The 22,030-nt window shown below is 40.9% G+C and overlaps 1 protein-coding gene across 3 annotated transcripts; it reads left to right on the top strand.

Annotated features, from left to right (window-relative positions):
• Positions 1-4,364: 4,364 nt before the first annotated feature.
• On the top strand, positions 4,365-21,931 carry xrcc3 (X-ray repair complementing defective repair in Chinese hamster cells 3). 3 transcript variants are annotated; one of them, XR_003672998.1, is made up of 7 exons: positions 4,365-4,709; positions 7,971-8,105; positions 14,098-14,295; positions 14,392-14,543; positions 14,796-15,008; positions 15,083-15,197; positions 21,682-21,811. XR_003672998.1 is itself a non-coding variant. In XM_028440598.1 (7 exons), the coding sequence occupies exons 1-7, from the start codon at positions 4,676-4,678 to the stop codon at positions 21,875-21,877; spliced, it is 966 nt and encodes a 321-aa protein (XP_028296399.1). In that variant the 5' UTR covers positions 4,365-4,675; the 3' UTR covers positions 21,878-21,931. The 3 variants fall into 3 exon arrangements, 2 of the variants coding, with proteins under 2 accessions (XP_028296399.1, XP_028296400.1); XM_028440598.1 differs by having other exon boundaries at positions 15,083-15,120; positions 21,682-21,931; XM_028440599.1 differs by having other exon boundaries at positions 4,365-4,617; positions 15,083-15,120; positions 21,682-21,931.
• Positions 21,932-22,030: the final 99 nt, after the last annotated feature.

A 22,030-nucleotide genomic window follows, 5' to 3' on the forward strand; every position in this document is an offset into this window, starting at 1 on the left:
AAAACAAACACACACAGCGGTTTATCAGGCACTGCTGGAGGACGAGGTGTACGGGAGCCTGTGGAGGGAGAGGTTCTAAGTGCTTCTAAACACCCTGGGACTGATGAAAAATATGGTTTTACATTAAATTAAATATTGTGAATAATGTCTAGTTCCAAAGATGTTTTACTACCTGTTCATTTTTATTATTTTAAACAAGTAAATATACTGGTTCATATAGTGCATCTGTGCATGTCCCCCACCTCGGTTATAACACAGAGGGGTTCCCCAATGACTCCAGCTTTCTGTCTGTGAGGGTAAGCTCCGCCCCTTTCCTTCCAGTGATCCACATTTTCTGTCTGACTAATTATTTTTCATCTCAGTAACATTCTGTTCCTAATGTTCACTGTGTCACCACATTACGCTGTGATGGGTGTGGCCACCTCCACTATTAATACCTCCCCCTCACAGTGACAGAAATGGGTTTTATTTGTTCGTTTCCCCCTCGATCCACCGTCAAATTACTAATGAACAGTGTTTGGAATAACGCGTTTAAAATAACGGCGTTATGTAACAGCGTTTGTTTTTCAGTAACGGGGTAATCTAACTAATTACTTTTTACACCGTTACAACACCGTTATCGTTAACGTGAACGTTAAATGTGGTGCGTTACATGCATTGATTGAATAAACTGATCTGAAAATATCCCTGGATTCATACTGAGCTGTAGTGAGGAGGTGGGTTAGAAACAAGGTGAGAGATTATGATTGGCTAAGGAGGAGTGCCAGCACACACACACACACACACACACACACACACACACACACACACACACACACACACACACACACTACAGATGTGATGACTCAGCAGAGATGGTGAGTGTGGAACAATCTGATGAAAAGTTGTTATTTTTAAGGTAACGATACAAACACTATTTTATATTAATTATGATAAAAACAAGAACGTACATGTGAAGTGTTCATTATATCCAGGAGTGAAGACTTTGTCCACATCTGTTGTAAACAACTATAATTTAATGTAACACCTCACAACGACACACATCTAAAATATATGATATATTTGACATAAAGGACCTTTTTTTTTAACAGTAACACAAATATTTACTTTACTTAGTAATGAGTTACTTTTATTATAGAGTAATTCAATTACTAACTCAATTACTTTTTAGAACAAGTAGTGATTAATTATAACTAATTTTTTTTTTAACGTAACGTTCCCAACACTGCTCATGAATAATTAATGAATAATCATTTAGGGATCTATTCTCACATCTGGACTTTAGCACTTTTCTACACACCTGCAGTTACACACTTCTCTGCTATGTGTATTCTCTGGTCCAGGCTGTTGACACGTCCACCACACGTAAGATAGATTAAAAAGTGTGTATGTGTGAAAGAAGGCGGGCTGAAGGAAAGGAGGCGGTGATGTCATTTTTTTAGGCTGTCTAGAAATCATGGAACCTGGAGTTTTACCAACACTTATAAATATCAATGAAATCTGTGAAAATGATAAAGTTCACTTTTAGTTTGAAACACCTTCATTGGTAAACAATGTAACAGGTTGATTTGATCAGATTATTGATCAGATCAATGATCTGATTATTGTAGTGTGACTGAGTCACAGTTAAAATCTCTCTCCTTCATCATCATCATCATCATCATCATCATCATCATCATCATCATCACTGTAAAGTGTGACAGAGTTATATGATGTAGATATGATGTAATAACGCGTCCACAGATCGTCCTGCTTTAATACAGAGGGATGTTTACAGTGAAACACAACTATTAACTTCTATAATACACAGTTTTAAATATTAATAGTTTAAAGTGACCTGAGCCTCATTAACATATGTGTGTGAACAGTTTGTGTTCCATCCTCATCTGCATATGACAGCATGTTTCACTCTGTAGTGGATCAAACTGTGACTTTACGTTGGACATAAAATAGTTGAATCACTGTGACCAACGTGGACAGAAGTCTGTGTCTGTCACAGTTTTAATTAATCACACAGCAGCAGCTGAGTGATCACAGCTGCTGCTGTGCGACGCACGAGTCTGTGTGGCTTCAAATGTAACTAAGTCCATATTTCTAGTGTAATATAATGTTTCACCTTATGGGGGCGCTGCACTTATTCCAGGGTTAGAAGAAGATAAGAGGAAAAGGACTTAAACACACTGGAGAATGTGTGTTAAGCCAGATTTGAATGGGAACGCCCACATTTCAGGGAGGCTCCACCCACAGTGTGTAACTGTGATGAAGGCGTGCAGTGACTGACTTAAGTACAGGAGGAGAATAGCATACAGACAGAAACAGCACCACTGTGTGGTTTTTTTGAAGTTATGCAAATTGTAGAATAGAGTCCATAGAGCGTTCACCTGACCTTTTATAGGCACCGTATGGGCGGAGCATGACCGGTTATAGGCACTCTATGGGTGGAGCCTGACCATTTATAGGCACCATATGGGCAGCACCGTATGGGTGGAGCCTGACCTTTTATAGGCACTGTAAGGGCGGAGCATGACCTGTTATAGGCACTCTATGGGTGGAGCCTGACCATTTATAGGCACCATATGGGCAGCACCGTATGGGTGGAGCCTGACCATTTATAGGCACCGTAAGGGCGGAGCCTGACCATTTATAGGCACCGTAAGGGCGGAGCAAGGTGTTTCCTCAACTTTCCGAGTTGAACTGACACTGTTTGCTGATGACACAAATCTTTTTTGCTCTGGCTCTGATCTACAACAATTAATAAATGACGTTACTAATGAATTCAGTAAAATAAGAAGCTGGTTCTATCAGCAAACTATCCTGAGGAGTGGTGGCCTAGTGGTTAAGGGGTTGCCGGTTCAAGCCTCACCGGGGCCGTCACTGTGGGATGTTGAGCAAGTCCCTTAACCCCGAACTGATCCCCAGGCGCCGCAAAATGGCTGCCGACTGCTCCTCAGGGATGGGTTAAGTGCAGAAGACAAATTCCAATAATGTACTAACATTACATGGCCAATTAAAGGCGAAAGCCCAATTTAATTTAATTTTTAATTTAAAACAAAAATGATGTATTTATTTTGGAAACAGGCCAAATAATGTTAAAATTAGGGTTTCTCTTGATGGTAATCACATTAAACAAGTAAAAGACACTACATTTATTGGTGTTATACTAGACTACTAAATTAAATATGTTCAAAAAAAGATTTTAAAAAGTATAGCAGCACTCAACAGAGCAAGACATGTTTTAAATTACAGCACACACCACACTCTTTACTGTTCAATAGTATTTGACCAGATCTCACATACTGTGCAGAAGTTTAGGGAAATAACTACAAAACAAGATTACAACCATTACTTTCTCTTTAAAAATGAGCAAATACGTTACGTTCATAATACAGGATATTTGGACCACACTGAGCCACTAATCAATAAATCTAAATTACTAACATTAGCAGAAAATGTGTTCATGTTCCAAATAAAATTCAATCAAATCAAATGAAATTGTGATTTAAAACGTGGGATGAGCGTGCGCACTATTTATAAGTCAGTTAGTTTGTGTACGCACATCCTGGTTTTTAGAGTACATCAGAGGTTTATTCCATAAAACAGGTTATGTTCAAACTCTGAGTATGTTACCATGGTAACATTGTCCATGAACTAAACCTGGTCACTGACAGGTTTTATCAAAGAAACCCTGGGTTTCTACCTGGCTCCGCCCACCTGAACACTTTAATGAACTTTAACACTTTTCTCTGAAACACATTAGTGACATCACACACCACAGACGTGTTCACATCATTACTTTCTTTCTTTCTAACATTGTAGATGTAGATCATTTAGACACTGAGAGGTTGATCTACATTAAAACATCTACTGACGTCTGTAGTAAAGTTCACTGAATATAAACCTGTAGATAATATAAAGTAGAAGATGATCATTTAAATTAATACACTTTTAAGGCTCGATTATTGTTTTATATTATTATACAGTTAAATCTGTAGATCACGGTGCTGTACTGCGATAGTTAACTACATGACGCGTATCGTCATGTAGTTAACTATTATATATACATATATATATATATGTGTGTGTGTGTCTCATGTTGGTTGTGTACTGCGATAGTCTCATGGTTAAGGACGCGGGATTCTAAGCGGAGGGTTGAGGGTTCGAACCCACAACAAACACTGAGTTTTCGGGCTAAACTCAAACGTAAAATTTTGTGTGTGCTATTGTCCATAAATGAGAATAAAGGTGATTCATCCTCTTTATGCAGTTAAAACCCCATCATTATTCTTACCTCCTTGTTTCTGTTCGTCTTGTTGTTTGTCCACTGCGTGTCGCATATGTGTGACGTCATCCAGGTCAGATGGTCGCGTCCTCAACTCTCGTATTTACTCTCTATCTCTATCTCTATCTCTCTCTATCTCATATGATGCGTTCCGATAAATTCACTGTTTCTCCTCAAAGCGTTTCTCCCGCCGTACGTCACAATATTTCAAAAACTTCCTCGGGTGTTTTTAAAGAAAGGCCGTGAACCCCCCCAACCCCCCCCCGAAGGATGGTTCGGGCTGGTGCATGGAGATGACGTCACAGCGTTAGGCGGGTAAACTGACCAGCAGAAACACGGTGTGTAAAGTATGAATGGCTGTGATATTATATAACAGTAAATTATGCTGAGTCACTGATGGATCCACAGGTGCAGAGCGCGCTGAGCTCAGGTGAGACTTTGTTCCTATAATACATTAACGTGCAGGTTTAATCACCATGGTAACTGATGCTAAACGGGCCCATTGTTCAAAAGTAGGATAAGGGATTAATCCGGGATCTGTTGGTTATCCTGGATTAATTTATCCCTGATCTGCTTGTACAAAAGCAGGATAGTGAAAGTGACATCTGCCACGTGAGTTTTCACATGTTTTAATGGTGATTGTTTACGTTCCTCCTGCTGCTGACCCAACGTCATCCTGTGACATCATTCACTCAGCCATAGCCTGGTTACACCCATTCATCACCATCTCAGGAGACTTTAATCACGTTCATCTCAACAAGACTTTGGTTTCACTCAATATGTGACCTGTCCTACCACAGAGGAGAAGACATTAGACCTACTGTATGCTAATGTTACTGATACATATGGCTCCTCCCCTTTCCCCCCACAACCTCATTCATCTCAGCTCCTGGTATCTGCTCCTGGTGAAACACCAGCCAACGACCACGAGGACAGTGAGGAGATGGTCGTAGGAGGTGTTTGAGACGCTGAGAGGATGTGAGGCTACAAACTAGGATGTAGTCTGTGAGCCACATGGAGAAGATATTGATAACCTCACAGAATGAATCACATTATGATATGAACTTCTGTGTGGACACCACTGTCCCAGACTGTGAAATGTTCCCCTAACAATAAGCCCTGGGTAACAGAGGACATCAAAGCCATCCTGAACAATAAGAAGAGGACTTTCAGAGATGGTGATAGGGAGGAGGTGAGATAAATACAAGGGGGGGGGGGCTTAAAGGGACAATCAGAGAGGCTAAGGTGGAGTATGGCAGAAAGCTGGAGATAAAGCTTCAGCAAAATAATACCAGAGATCTGGAAAGGGATGAGGACCATCACTGGCTTTAAGTCAACCACCATCAGAAGGTTGGACGGTGGTGTGGACCAGACCAACAAACTAAATCTGTTCTTCAACAGATTTGATACTGTCTACTGGACCCCCTACTGTCACCCCTAGTCACACCTCTGCTGTCTGCACTCAAACACAATCATCCTCCTCCTCTTAACCTTTCACACCTCTGTGTGAACCATCATCTCATCTCCTCCTCTGGCTCCCTGAACACCCACACACCTTTAGACTGTACTGACACCCCCCCCACACTGCCTGCTCTCTCCACAATAAACATCACAGCTGACCAGATAAAAAGACAACTGGTGAAACTTCACGCTGGAAAAGCTGTAGGACCTGATGGAGTCTGTCCCAGAGTACTGAGTCTGCAGAGGGTCCCTGTGCTGTGGAAGACCTCCTGCCTGGTTCCCATTCCAAAGACATCACGTCCCAGCAGCTCCAAGGATTACAGACCGGTTGTGTTGACCTCCCACATCATGAAGACCCTGGAGAGACTTATCCTGGTGCAGCTCTGACCATCTATCAGACCACACCTGGACCTACTACAGTTTGTCTACCAGCCCAAGGTTGGAGTTGAGGACACCATCACCGTCCTGTTCAACTGTGTCTCTTCTCACCTGGACGTGGTGGTGAGCACTGTGAGAGTCATGTTCTTTAACACCATCCGTCTGGTTCTACTGGGTGAGAAGCTGACAGAGATGCAGGTGGACTCCTCCATTGTGTCCTGGATTATGGACTACTTAACTGGCAGACCACAGTATGTATGTCTGAGACACTGTGTGTCTGATATAGTGGTCAGCAACACCGGGGCGTGGCCCCTCAAGGGACTGTCCTCTCTCCTTCCTCTTCACCACCTACACCATGGACTTCAGCTACTGCACTGACACCTGTCATCTCCAGAAGTTCTCTGATGACTCTGCAATGGTTGGATGTATCAGGGAGGGGGGTGAGGTGGAGTACAGGGCTGCTGTGGACAGCTTTGTCACATGGAGTGAGCTGAACCATCTACAGCTCAATGTGACAAAGACCAAGGAGCTGATTGTGGACCTGAGGAGAACCAGGAGACTAGTCAGACCTGTCTCCATCTAGGAGGTCAGTGTGGACATTGAGGAGGAGAACAAATACCTGGGAGTGGTGATTGACAGTAAACTGGACTGGGGGAGGAACACTGACTCCCTCTACAGGAAGGACCAAAGCTGAGGTCCTTCAACATCTGCAGGAAAACACTGAGGATGTTTAATGAGTCAGTGGTGGTGAGTGTGATCATCTACGCTGTTGTTTGCTGGAGGAACAGACTGAGGGTCACAGACACCTACAGACTCTACAGACTCATCCACAAGGTCAGTGACGTGGGGATTAAACTGGACTCTCAGAGAGGAGGAGCCTGTCCAAGGTGAAGACCATCTTGGTCAATGAGTCCCACCCACTCCATGATGTGCTGATCAGTCACAGAAGAACCTTCAGCATCTTTAGAACCTTTAGAACCTTCAGCACCAGGCTAATCCAACCACAGTGCTCCACAGAACGTCACAGGAAATAATTCCTGTTTGTGGAGATCAAACTGTATAATTTATCTTTGTAACTTCACAGCTTGATTGTATATATATTGTAAATATCTAAATCACATTTGTATATTTGTATTATTTTGTAAATATCTGAATCATATTGGTATATATTTGTATATTATTATTATTATCTATCCTACTTTTTTCTACAGTCTTTCTTAATTATACACTTATTTATTGTTTATTCTTCTTTGTCTTTGTTAATGTTTTTATTCTTTATTTGGGATGTGTTCTGTGGCTGTAACAAAAGCAATTTACCCCTGGGATCAATAAAGGAATTCTGATTCTGATCAGTTACCATGGAGACTAATCTTGCTCCAGACCAGGTTAAGCTCGGATCTGTTTTATCTCAGTCAGCAGTCACATTCAATCAGATCAATTACATTGATCATTTCACAGAGATTAGTGAGATTATGAGCTACAGTAACATGTGACGTATTTCCAGTTGAAAATGAATCCAATGACGTCTTTCTTGTTACCGCGATGCTAGAAAAATGTGTTTTATTGTGTGGTTGTTTCTACTCAATAACATCCAAAAGGTCAAAGTTCGCCGTCCAAACAAGAGAAGATTGTACTTTGGTGGGCGACCCCTAGGTGGCGGTAATGTACTAACAAGTAAACAGAAGAAGAGTTTCAGCAGCTGTAATTTCCCTTTAGCAAACAAACTAACTGTGATTAAACCTTTATGATTTAAATCTAAAGTGTGGACAGACTTAAACACTTTGACTTTATTACAGCACGTAATGTTTGATTATTGTCTTTTATAGGTGACACTTTGTTTGTTTGTTTGTAGCTGGTCTTCAGACCTACAAAGACCTGCTGATGGTTCCAGTCACAGATCTGATGAAGGTCACTGGATTGTCCTTCAAACAGGTTGAGCAGGTTCTGACCAATGCAGCGTCCGCGTGGCGGAGTCCTCCACTCACAGGTCAGAGGTCAACAACACTGCTCTCTGAAGATGGATTCATTTATCCTAGATTAACATATCCTGTAGGGCCTGTTCTACAAAGCTGGATTTCCTCACACTAATTTATGGGATTTAATCAGTGTGTGCTGTCCTATGGCGCTAGCTAAGGGAGCTAAATCACCATGGTAACTTAGACTAAATCACCATGGTAACTTAGACTAAATCACCGTGGTAATTTAGACTAAATCACCATGGTAACTTGGACTAAATCACCATGGTAACTTGGACTAAATCACCATGGTAACTTGGACTAAATCACCATGGTAACTTGGACTAAATCACCGTGGTAACTTGGACTAAATCACCATGGTAACTTAGACTAAATCACCGTGGTAACTTAGACTAAATCACCGTGGTAACTTAGACTAAATCACCATGGTAATTTAGACTAAATCACCGTGGTAATTTGGACTAAATCACCATGGTAACTTGGACTAAATCACCGTGGTAACTTGGACTAAATCACCGTGGTAACTTGGACTAAATCACCGTGGTAACTTGGACTAAATCACCGTGGTAACTTGGACTAAATCACCGTGGTAACTTGGACTAAATCACCGTGGTAACTTGGACTAAATCACCGTGGTAACTTGGACTAAATCACCGTGGTAACTTGGACTAAATCACCGTGGTAACTTGGACTAAATCACCGTGGTAACTTAGACTAAATCACCGTGGTAACTTGGACTAAATCACCGTGGTAACTTGGACTAAATCACCGTGGTAACTTAGGGTATACTCACACTGGTAACTGGGGCCGTTCCATGCTCACAGCAGGAATCCCCCCCTCCCTGTCCCTTTTCTGACACGGTAGAACAGACGTGATCACCAGCTCAACTCGGTTCCCACAGAGAAACACATCATCACGTTAATTTATGACACACGTATGGCATTACGTCACCATTAAGCGACTCTGGGTTTGTTGTTGACAGTACATTCTGTTAATTTCATATTTTCTGTTGCGTAGTGTAACTATAAACCAAGATTTACCCAGACACGTGCTCTTTTACCAACATGTTACCAACAGGTTAACAACATGTTACCAACAGGTTACCAACATGTTACCAACAGGTTAACAACAGGTTAACAACATGTTACCAGCAGGTTAACAACAGGTTAGCAACATGTTACCTACATGTTACCAACAGGTTAACAACAGGTTACCAACAGGTTACCAACAGGTTAACAACATGTTACCAACATGTTACCAGCAGGTTAACAACAGGTTAGCAACATGTTACCTACATGTTACCAACAGGTTACCAACAGGTTAACAACAGGTTACCAACAGGTTAACAACAGGTTAACAACATGTTACCAGCAGGTTAACAACAGGTTAGCAACATGTTACCTACATGTTACCAACAGGTTACCAACAGGTTAACAACAGGTTACCAACAGGTTAACAACAGGTTAACAACAGGTTACCAACAGGTTAACAACAGGTTAACAACATGTTACCAACAGGTTAACAACAGGTTACCAACATGTTACCAACAGGTTACCAACAGGTTAACAACAGGTTACCAACAGGTTAACAACATGTTACCAACAGGTTACCAACATGTTACCAGCAGGTTACTTACATGTTAACATGTCAACAACATGTCAACAACATGTTACCTACATGTTACCAACATGTTACCAGCAGGTTAACAACATGTTACCAACATGTTACCAGCAGGTTAACAACAGGTTAGCAACATGTTACCTACATGTTACCAACAGGTTACCAACAGGTTACCAACATGTTAACAACATGTTACCAATATGTTACTTACATGTTACCAACAGGTTACCAACAGGTTACCAACAGGTTACCAACATGTTACCAACAGGTTACCAACATGTTACCAACAGGTTACCAGCAGGTTACCAGCAGGTTAACAACAGGTTACCAACATGTTACCAACATGTTACCAACATGTTACCAACATGTTACCAACAGGTTAGCAACAGGTTAGCAACAGGTTAGCAACATGTTAGCAACATGTTAGCAACATGTTAGCAACATGTTACCTACATGTTACCAACAGGTTACCAACATGTTAACATGTTACCAATATGTTACTTACATGTTACCAGCAGGTTACTTACATGTTAACATGTCAACAACATGTTACCAACATGTTACCAGCAGGTTACCAACAGGTTACCAACAGGTTACCAACAGGTTACCAACAGGTTACCAACAGGTTACCAACAGGTTACCAACATGTTACCAACATGTTACCAACAGGTTACCAACAGGTTACCAACAGGTTCCCAACAGGTTACCAACATGTTAACAACATGTTACCAGCAGGTTACTTACATGTTAACATGTCAACAACATGTTACCAACATGTTACCAGCAGGTTAACAACAGGTTAGCAACATGTTACCTACATGTTACCAACAGGTTACCAACAGGTTACCAACAGGTTAACAACAGGTTAACAACATGTTAACAACATGTTAACAACATGTTAACAACATGTTACCAACAGGTTACCAACAGGTTACCAACAGGTTACCAACAGGTTACCAACAGTTTACCAACATGTTACCAACATGTTACCAACAGGTTACCAACAGGTTACCAACAGGTTACCAACAGGTTACCAGCAGGTTAACAACAGGTTAACAACAGGTTACCAACATGTTACCAGCAGGTTAACAACAGGTTAGCAACATGTTAGCAACATGTTACCTACATGTTACCAACAGGTTACCAACATGTTAACATGTTACCAATATGTTACTTACATGTTACCAGCAGGTTACTTACATGTTAACATGTCAACAACATGTTACCAACATGTTACCAGCAGGTTAACAACAGGTTAGCAACATGTTACCTACAGGTTACCAACAGGTTAACAACATGTTACCAGCAGGTTACTTACATGTTAACATGTCAACAACATGTCAACAACATGTTAGCAACATGTTACCAGCAGGTTAACAACAGGTTAGCAACATGTTACCAACATGTTACCAGCAGGTTAACAACAGGTTAGCAACATGTTACCTACATGTTACCAACAGGTTACCAACATGTTAACAACATGTTACCAATATGTTACTTACATGTTACCAACAGGTTACCAACAGGTTAACAACAGGTTAACAACATGTTACCAACAGGTTACCAACAGGTTAACAACATGTTACCAACAGGTTACCAACATGTTACCAACATGTTACCAACAGGTTACCAACAGGTTACCTGCATGTTACCAACATGTTACCAGCAGGTTAACAGCAGGTTAGCAACATGTTACCAACATGTTACCAACAGGTTACCTACATGTTACCAACATGTTACCAGCAGGTTAACAACAGGTTAGCAACATGTTACCAACAGGTTACCAACATGTTACCAACAGGTTAACAACAGGTTACCTACATGTTACCAACGGGTTAACAACAGGTTAACAACAGGTTACCAACATGTTACCAACAGGTTAACAACAGGTTACCTACATGTTACCAACGGGTTAACAACAGGAACAGGTTACCAACAGGTTAACAACAGGTTAACAACAGGTTACCAACAGGTTACCAACATGTTACCAACAGGTTACCAACAGGTTACCAACGGGTTACCAACGGGTTAACAACATGTTACCAACAGGTTACCAACAGGTTACCAACAGGTTACCAACAGGTTACCAACAGGTTAACAACATGTTAACAACATGTTAACAACATGTTACCAACGGGTTACCAACAGGTTACCAACAGGTTACCAACAGGTTACCAACAGGTTACCTACATGTTACCTACATGTTACCAACGGGTTAACAACAGGTTAACAACAGGTTAACAACGGGTTACCTACATGTTACCAACGGGTTAACAACGGGTTAACAACAGGTTAACAACATGTTACCAACAGGTTACCAACAGGTTACCAACAGGTTACCAACAGGTTTCCAACAGGTTAACAACAGGTTAACAACATGTTACCTACATGTTACCTACATGTTACCAACGGGTTACCAACAGGTTAACAACAGGTTAACAACAGGTTACCAACAGGTTACCAGCAGGTTACCAACAGGTTACCAGCAGGTTACTTACATGTTAACATGTCAACAACATGTTACCTACATGTTAGCAACATGTTACCAGCAGGTTAACAACAGGTTAGCAACATGTTACCTACATGTTACCAACAGGTTACCAACAGGTTACCAACATGTTAACAACATGTTACTTACATGTTACCAACAGGTTACCAACAGGTTACCAACAGGTTAACAACAGGTTAACAACAGGTTAACAACATGTTAACAACATGTTAACAACATGTTAACAACAGGTTAACAACAGGTTAACAACATGTTAACAACATGTTAACAACATGTTACCAACAGGTTACCAACAGGTTACCAACAGGTTACCAACAGGTTACCTACATGTTACCTACATGTTACCAACATGTTACCAGCAGGTTAACAGCAGGTTAGCAACATGTTACCAACATGTTACCTACATGTTACCAACATGTTACCTACATGTTACCAACATGTTACCAGCAGGTTAACAACAGGTTAGCAACATGTTAACAACATGTTACCAACAGGTTACCAACAGGTTAACAACGGGTTACCTACATGTTACCAACGGGTTAACAACAGGTTAACAACAGGTTACCAACATGTTACCAACAGGTTAACAACAGGTTAACAACAGGTTACCTACATGTTACCAACGGGTTAACAACAGGAACAGGTTACCAACAGGTTACCAACAGGTTACCAACAGGTTACCAACAGGTTACCAACAGGTTAACAACAGGTTACCAACAGGTTACCAACAGGTTACCAACAGGTTACCTACATGTTACCAACGGGTTAACAACAGGTTAACAACAGGTTAACAACAAGTTAACAACGGGTTACCTACATGTTACCAACGGGTTAACAACGGGTTAACAACAGGTTAACAACAGGTTAACAACATGTTAACAACATGTTACCAACAGGTTACCAACAGGTTACCAACAGGTTACCAACAGGTTACCAACAGGTTACCAACAGGTTAACAACAGGTTACCAACAGGTTACCAACAGGTTACCAACAGGTTACCTACATGTTACCAACGGGTTAACAACAGGTTAACAACAGGTTAACAACAAGTTAACAACGGGTTACCTACATGTTAACAACGGGTTAACAACGGGTTAACAACAGGTTAACAACATGTTACCAACATGTTACCAACAGGTTACCAACAGGTTTCCAACAGGTTTCCAACAGGTTACCTACATGTTACCAACGGGTTAACAACAGGTTAACAACAGGTTACCAACAGGTTAACAACAGGTTACCAACAGGTTACCAACAGGTTACCAACATGTTACCAACATGTTACCAACAGGTTACCAACAGGTTACCTACATGTTACCAACGGGTTACCAACGGGTTACCAACAGGTTACCAACAGGTTACCAACATGTTACCAACATGTTACCAACATGTTACCAACAGGTTAACAACAGGTTACCTACATGTTACCAACGGGTTAACAACAGGTTAACAACAGGTTACCAACATGTTACCAACAGGTTAACAACAGGTTACCTACATGTTACCAACGGGTTAACAACAGGAACAGGTTACCAACAGGTTACCAACAGGTTACCAACAGTTTAACAACATGTTACCAACAGGTTACCAACAGGTTACCTACATGTTACCAACAGGTGACCAACAGGTTACCAACAGGTTACCAACAGTTTAACAACATGTTACCAACAGGTTACCAACAGGTTACCTACATGTTACCAACGGGTTAACAACAGGAACAGGTTAACAACAGCTTACCAACAGGTTAACAACAGGTTAACAACAGGTTAACAACATGTTGGTAACATGTTGACTCCGTGAAGAGGAACTCCAGCTTCATAGCGGTGTTTGTTATGATTTTTGATTATTAATTGAACATTATGGATGTGTTCAGCTCTGCAGATGAAGCTGAGTTTGTCCGTCCACTGCCTCAGTCTGGGCTGTCCTCTGATGGACGAGCTGCTGAAGGGGGGGCTCCCTGTAGGGGGGGTCACTGAGCTCTACGGACAGAGTGGAGCAGGAAAGACCCAGATTGCTTTACAGCTGTGTGTTAGTGTGCAGTACCCCCAGGACCAGGGGGGGCTGGACTCAGGTATGTACAATACTCTATACACACACACACATAAATACACACATTCAGTTGATTGATCATTGTGTGTGTGTGTGTGTGTGTGTGTGTGCGTATCAGGTGCTGTCTTCATCTGCACTGAGGACTCATTTCCTGTCAAACGTCTGCAGCAACTGATTGGAGAACAGCACAGGCTCCGCCCACAGCTCACTGCTCTGACCAGTCAGATCAACTTCAGCGATAACGTCTACATAGAACACGCCGCTGACCTGGTGAGTGTGAACGGATCACATTGTGCTTCCCTCCTGGGAATCACTAGAATCAGATCGTCCCTGTCCCTCATTGGCTCACACAGCAGGACACGCCCCCATCCAATCAGCTCCTCCCCGTGAGGAGGGTCGTGGTTTTTAGTGAGACCAGCACAATTACCTATTGCAGACTAACTTCACTGATGATTCTCATCATTGTTTCCATTGAGATGGTGGTTTTATTTTGAAAGGACTTCCCTCTGTGTCTGTCCTCAGGCATCCCTGCGTCTTTGTCTGTCACAGAGGGTCCCCCTCTTGGTAGCCCGTGGTCTGGTCCGTCTCCTGGTGCTGGACTCCATTGCTGCTTTGTTTAGGTCAGAGTTCCAGGCTTCTGATTGGATGGAGCGAAACAAACAGCTGATCAGCTTCTCCTCCAAAATAAAAGACCTAAGCCAACAGTTCAACTTAGTGGTGCTGTGCATCAACCAGGTGACTGACATCTATCGACATCTACAGACACCTACTGACATCTACAGACACCTACTGACTGTGTGTGTTTCCAGGTGACAGATGTGATGGACCAATCAGGAGGCTCCTCAGGGTAAATCCATTTGTCCATCAGAGAGCTGTACTACACACTCATCACAACTGATTGATCCTTTATATCATCTACAGTAGGTACGTAAAGTATTCAGAACACTTTAATGTTTCATTCTTTGTTTTATTGCAGACGTTTGTTAAAAATAAAAAAGTTGATTTTATTTCTCATTAATGCACACTCAGCACCACATCTGGACAGAAAAAAACAGAAATGTAGAAATGTTTGTAAATGTATTAAAAATAAAAAGTCAAATATCACATGGTCATAAATATTCAGACCTTTTGCTCAGTATTGAGTAGAAACATCTTCTGAGCTCGTACAGACATGAGTTTTCTTGGGAACGATGCAACAAGTTTTTCACACCTGGATTTGGGGATCCTCTGACCTTCTTTGTAGATCTTCTCCAGTTCTGTCAGGTTGGATGGTGAACGTTGGTGGACAGACATTTTCAGGTCTCACCAGAGATGCTCAGTAGGGTTTAGGTCAGGGCTCTGGTTGGACCAGTCAACAATGGTCACAGAGTTGTTCTGAAGCCACTCCTTTGTTATTGTAGCTGTGTGCTTAGGGTCATTGTCTTGTTGAAGGTGAACCTTCAGCCCAGTCTGAGGTCCTGAGAACTCTGGAAGAGGTTTTCTTCCAGGATATCTCTGTACTTGGTCACATTCATCTTTCCTTCAATTGCAACCAGTCGTCCTGTCCCTGCAGCTGAAAAACACCCCCATAGCATGATGCTACCACCACCATGTTTCACTGTTGGGATTGTATTGGGCAGGTGATGAGCAGTGACTGGTTTTCTCCACACATAACGCTTACAATTAACACCAAAAAGTTCAACCTTGGTCTGATCAGAGAATCTTATTTCTCATAATCTGAGAGTCTTTCATGTGTTTTTTGACAAACTCTATGCAGGCTTTCATATGTCTTGCTCTGAGGAGAAGCTTCCATTGGGTCACTCTACCATAAAGCCCTGACTGGTGGAGGGCTGCAGTGATAGTTGACTTTGTGGAACTTTCTTCTATCTTCATACTGCATCTCTGGAGCTCAGCCACAGTGATCTTTGGGTTCTTCTTTACCTCTCTCACCAAGGCTCTTCTCACACGATTGTTCAGTCTGTCTGGACGACCAGGTCTAGGAAGAGTTCTGGTCGTTCCAAACTTCTTCTATTTAAGGATTATGGAGGCCACTGTGCTCTGAGGAACCTTAAGTGCTGCAGAAATTCTTTTGTAACCAGATCTTTGTCTTGCTATAATTCTGTCTCTGAGCTCCTTGGACAGTTCCTTCAACCTCATGATTGTCATTTGCTCTGACATGCACTGTGAGCTGTAAGGTCTTATATAGACAGATGTGGCCTTTAATAATCAATCAATCAGTTTCATTAAACACAGCTGGACTCTAATGAAGGAGCAGAACCATCTCAAGGAGGATCAGAAGAAATGGACAGTATGAGTTAAATATGAGTGTCACAGTAAAGGGTCTGAATACTTATGACCATGTGATATTTCACTTTTTATTTTAATACATTTACAAACATTTCTGTTTTTTTTCTGTCTAGATGTGGTGCTGAGTGTGCATTAATGAGAAATAAAATAAACTTTTTTATTTTAACAAATGTCTTCAACAAAGAGTGAAAATTTTAAAGAGGTCTGAATACTTTACGTACTCACTGTATATACAGTATATCATTTATATCCTTTACATTATTTAGATCCTTTAGATTATTTCATCATCATTAATCTTGAATTTAGGACTTTTTATTAAGTCCTATTACTATTACTAACCCTTTATTTAAAATTTGAACTTCACCTTTTGGTGAATTTTAAAGAGTTGTGTTACAAATTGTTATTGATGGATGAGAAAACACACACACACTAACACACAAACACGCAGACAGAGACACACACGCACACAGACACACACACACACACACAGACAGTAACACACAGTAACGCACACACACACACACACAGTAACACACACACAGACAGTAACACACAGTAACGCACACACACACACACACACACACACAGTAACGCACACACACACACACACACACAGTAACACACACACACAGACAGTAACGCACACACACAGACAGTAACACACACACACAGACAGTAACACACACACACACACACAGACAGTAACACACAGTAATGCACACACACACACAGACAGTAACACACACACACACACACACAGACAGTAACACACAGTAATGCACACACACACACAGACAGTAACGCACACACACAGACAGTAACACACACACACACACACACAGACAGTAACACACAGTAATGCACACACACACACAGACAGTAACACACAGTAACGCACACACACAGACAGTAACACACACACACACACAGACAGTAACACACACACACACACAGACAGTAACACACAGTAAGGCACACACACACACAGTAACGCACACACACAGACAGGAACACACACACACAGACAGTAACACACAGTAATGCACACACACACACAGACAGTAACACACAGTAACGCACACACACAGACAGTAACACACACACACACAGACAGTAACACACAGTAATGCACACACACACACAGACAGTAACACACAGTAACGCACACACACAGACAGTAACACACACACACAGACAGTAACACACAGTAATGCACACACACACACAGACAGTAACACACACACACAGACAGTAACACACAGTAATGCACACACACACACAGACAGTAACACACAGTAACGCACACACACAGACAGTAACACACAGTAATGCACACACACACACAGACAGTAACACACAGTAATGCACACACACACACAGACAGTAACGCACACACACACACAGACAGTAGCACACAGTATTGCACACACACAGACAGTAACACACACACACAGACAGTAACACACAGTAACGCACACACACACACAGACAGTAGTAACACACACACAGACAGTAACGCACACACACAGACAGTAACACACAGTAACGCACACACACACACAGACAGTAGTAACACACACACAGACAGTAACACACACACACAGACAGTAACACACAGTAACACACACACAGACAGTAGTAACACACACACAGACAGTAACGCACACACACACAGACAGTAGTAACACACACACAGACAGTAACACACACACACAGACAGTAACACACAGTAACACACACACAGACAGTAGTAACACACACACAGACAGTAACGCACACACACACAGACAGTAGTAACACACACACAGACAGTAACACACAGTGACGCACACACACACAGACACACACAGTGTTACTGATAGTTTAACAAAGAATGTTCTGATTGGTTCAGCTGGAGACAGTTACCACGGTTACATGATGTTTGTTAATTCAGAGTTATTGATTCTGAAGTGTTCTGCTTTGTGTTTACATGGAAATAGTGCCGTCATTTTTATAAGTCACACTATCAATGAATGGATCTGACTGGGTCTATTTTAATACATAAGGCGCATCGGTTTGTTATTATTATTATTATTATTATTATTATTATTATTAAGGCTGATTAAGTGAAACAAAATAGTCAGATAAGTCAAACTTTATTCAACTCATTAACAACAACATTGTTCAGGTTTAACACAAAATATAGAACATTATACTCACTTTTAAAAAATAATAATCACAATTGTTTTAGTCATAATTGAAATCACAATTATTGAAACAATTGTCAACCAAAAAGTTTTTGTTTTTTTTTACAAAGAAACATAAAATATATTCTTATATAAACATAAATAAAAGCCTTCAAACACTAAAATCAAGTACGTTGACTTTAGCACAAAGCAAAACATTTGTTGCGCATGATGTTTTTGCTCTAGATCTTCATCATCAAACCCAAAGTGTTCCATAGAAGAGAATCTAACTTTCCTCTGTTAGCCTGCAGGCTAGCTTTGGCTTTGAGAGGGGCGGGGCAGAGGGGAGGAGCTTGTGTGTTCATGGATTAAACAACTCAAAGTTAGTATTAATAACGTGTGTGCCAAGCTTTATTATTTGTTGATGTCCGAAATAGAGGGTTTGTTTTATTTAGCGACTAAAAATAATTAAAAAATAGGTTTTTTTTAATAATTGTTTTTTCTCGATTATGTTATTTTTGTAATCGTTGGGTGTAATAATCAAACTTGTAATCACATTTCGATTAATTGAGCAGCTCTACCGTGAATCAAGCAGTGCAGCTTCATAGTTGACCAAAGTTGTACTAAAACATTTTGACATATTAATTTCATACATAAGACGCATGATTGTAATGATGTCATGATGATTATAAGGCGCACTGTAGATTTTTGAGAAAATTAAAGGATTTTAAGTTTGCCTTATAGTCCGAAAAATACGGTAATTCCCTAATAGAGGTTTACATGGAAAAGTGGTTTATTCAGCTTTATTTAATTCCTCTTTAGGTCTGGGGGGGGGGGAGGGCTGTGATTGGACAGGAGGAGAACGTGACGTATCACGTTTATCAGAAACACACAACAGACCTTTTATTGTCAGCTATAACACAGAATACCACATTAGAACTGCATAACTTTTATTTTGATTGTAGTTATAAAGCAGCAGCTCAACAATAACACGTTGGTTCACAGAGTGTAAAGAGATATGAACTAATCACTGGTTAATAAATCCCAGTAAAACAATAACCAGGAATAAATATTAGCTTCCTGGTAAATATAGTAGCTCTAACAACCATTACAATGATAAACTGGTGATATTACAGCCTGAGCACCTAATTCAGATTCAAGTTTAATTCTGAATTAAATTAGCATTAGGAATTAAGTATTTACATGGTCAGTTTAAAGACAAATTAACTTTTATTCTGCTTTAAAGAGGAATTAAAGCTCCCATGTAAACGTGGCTAATGTTTCAGAGGTGTGTTCCATAAAGGAGGTTTAACTTTACTACAGACGTCAGTAGATGTTTTAATGTAGATCAACCTCTCAGTGTCTAAATGATCTACATCTACAATGTTAGAAAGAAAGAAAGTAATGATGTGAACACGTCTGTGGTGTGTGATGTCACTAATGTGTTTCAGAGAAAAGTGTTAAAGTTCATTAAAGTGTTCAGGTGGGCGGAGCCAGGTAGAAACACAGGGTTTCTTTGATAAAACCTGTCAGTGACCAGGTTTAGTTCATGGACAATGTTACCATGGTAACATACTCAGAGTTTCTCTCATTTAAACCTGAACATACTCAGAGTTTGAACATAACCTGTTTTATGGAATAAACATCCATCCATCCATTTTCATACCCGCTTATTCCCGTTTATCAGGGTCACGGGGGTCTGCCGGTGCCAATCTCCGGCTCTCATAGGGCGCTGGGCGGGGGTACACCCTGGACAGGGCGCCAGTCCATCACAGGGCAACACAGACACAGACAACCATTCACTCTCTCATTCACTCCTATGGGCAATTTAGAGACTCTATCAACCTTAGTCATGTTTTTGGATGGTGGGAGGAGCCGGAGGACCTGGAGGAAACCCACGCAGCACGGGGAGAAGATGCAAACTCCACACAGAAAGGACCCAAGTCCACCCCAGGGCTTTGAACCCAGGACCTTCTTGCTGTGGGGCGGACGTGCTAACCACATTTTTGTGATAACGGTAGTTTTCTTTCTAACATTGTAGATGTAGATCATTTAGACACAGAGAGGTTGATCTACATTAAAACATCTACTGACGTCTGTAGTAAAGTTCACTGAATATAAACCTGTAGATAATATAAAGTAGAAGATGATCATTTAAATTAATACACTTTTAAGGCTTGATTATTGTTTTATATTATTATACAGTTAAATCTGTAGATCATACATCTATGAAGATATGATGTCACAGTGAATTGTGACGCTGCTCTAGGAAGCGATGGGTTGTGGGTTCACGTTCTGCTTCAGTGTTTTTTTATGACATATTTTATGACGTAGAGATGAATCTGGTGATAATATTACATTAAAATCAATATAAATGATTAGATATGAAGCATCAGTCACTGTGTTTATATCCAGTGTAACAGGAGGACTCTCTATGCAGACATCCTATGATGCTGACACGTCTCCTCAGACACATTTTATTATTATTATTATTCACCACTCGTCACGTCACTGAAGAGATAAAGTGATGAAGTGATCATAAAGTGTTATTAATTACAGGTGATTTAATCACTATAATCACTGAAGACTGAACACATCTTTAGAACAGGATCATATTCATCAAACACTGACTTATTTCACCATCAGGGTGAATATATCACTATTTTCCAGGTGGTTACCATGGTAGTTTGTGTAATCTCTGATCCATTGATGATGGCTTTTTATCACGTGCACGTCATTAACCCAAGGTTTACAGACTCAGGGTTTATTGATCCACTTCATACCAGCTGTAATGAATCAGATACACAGAGTTTATCATGGAGGGTATGTTGACCTAGAGTTTATGGATAGACTCAGAGTTTGTTAAACCTCCTTTATGGAACACACCTCTGGTGTCTATGTTTAGCTCCTCCCCCTTTATTGAATACATCTTGATTGATTATAGTGTGTGTGTGTAGCCCCTCCCCCTCTCTAGGTCTCTGCTGGTCCAACTCTGTGATGGTTCGTCTGAGGTTAACTCGTCTTCCTCAGTGGGTCAGTGAGGGGGGGCAGCACAGCGCCCTCCGCAGGCTGGAGGTGGAGTTCTCCCCCCACCTCCCCCCACACAGTTTACCTGTGGCTGTGTGGAGGGGCGGAGTCAGAGGACTACAATAATGCACACACACACTCAATGTTTACATGTTTTTTAATGTTTGTTTTTCTCTTGTTCATCAAACAAATAAAATATTTGACTGATTTATTAATCATTGTAATGTACTCATTGTTTATGTTAAAACAATACGTTATAAATATTGTTATAATAGAAAC

Source organism: Gouania willdenowi (genome assembly GCF_900634775.1).
Source record: "Gouania willdenowi chromosome 24 unlocalized genomic scaffold, fGouWil2.1 scaffold_320_arrow_ctg1, whole genome shotgun sequence".
Lineage (NCBI taxonomy): Eukaryota > Metazoa > Chordata > Actinopteri > Blenniiformes > Gobiesocidae > Gouania > Gouania willdenowi.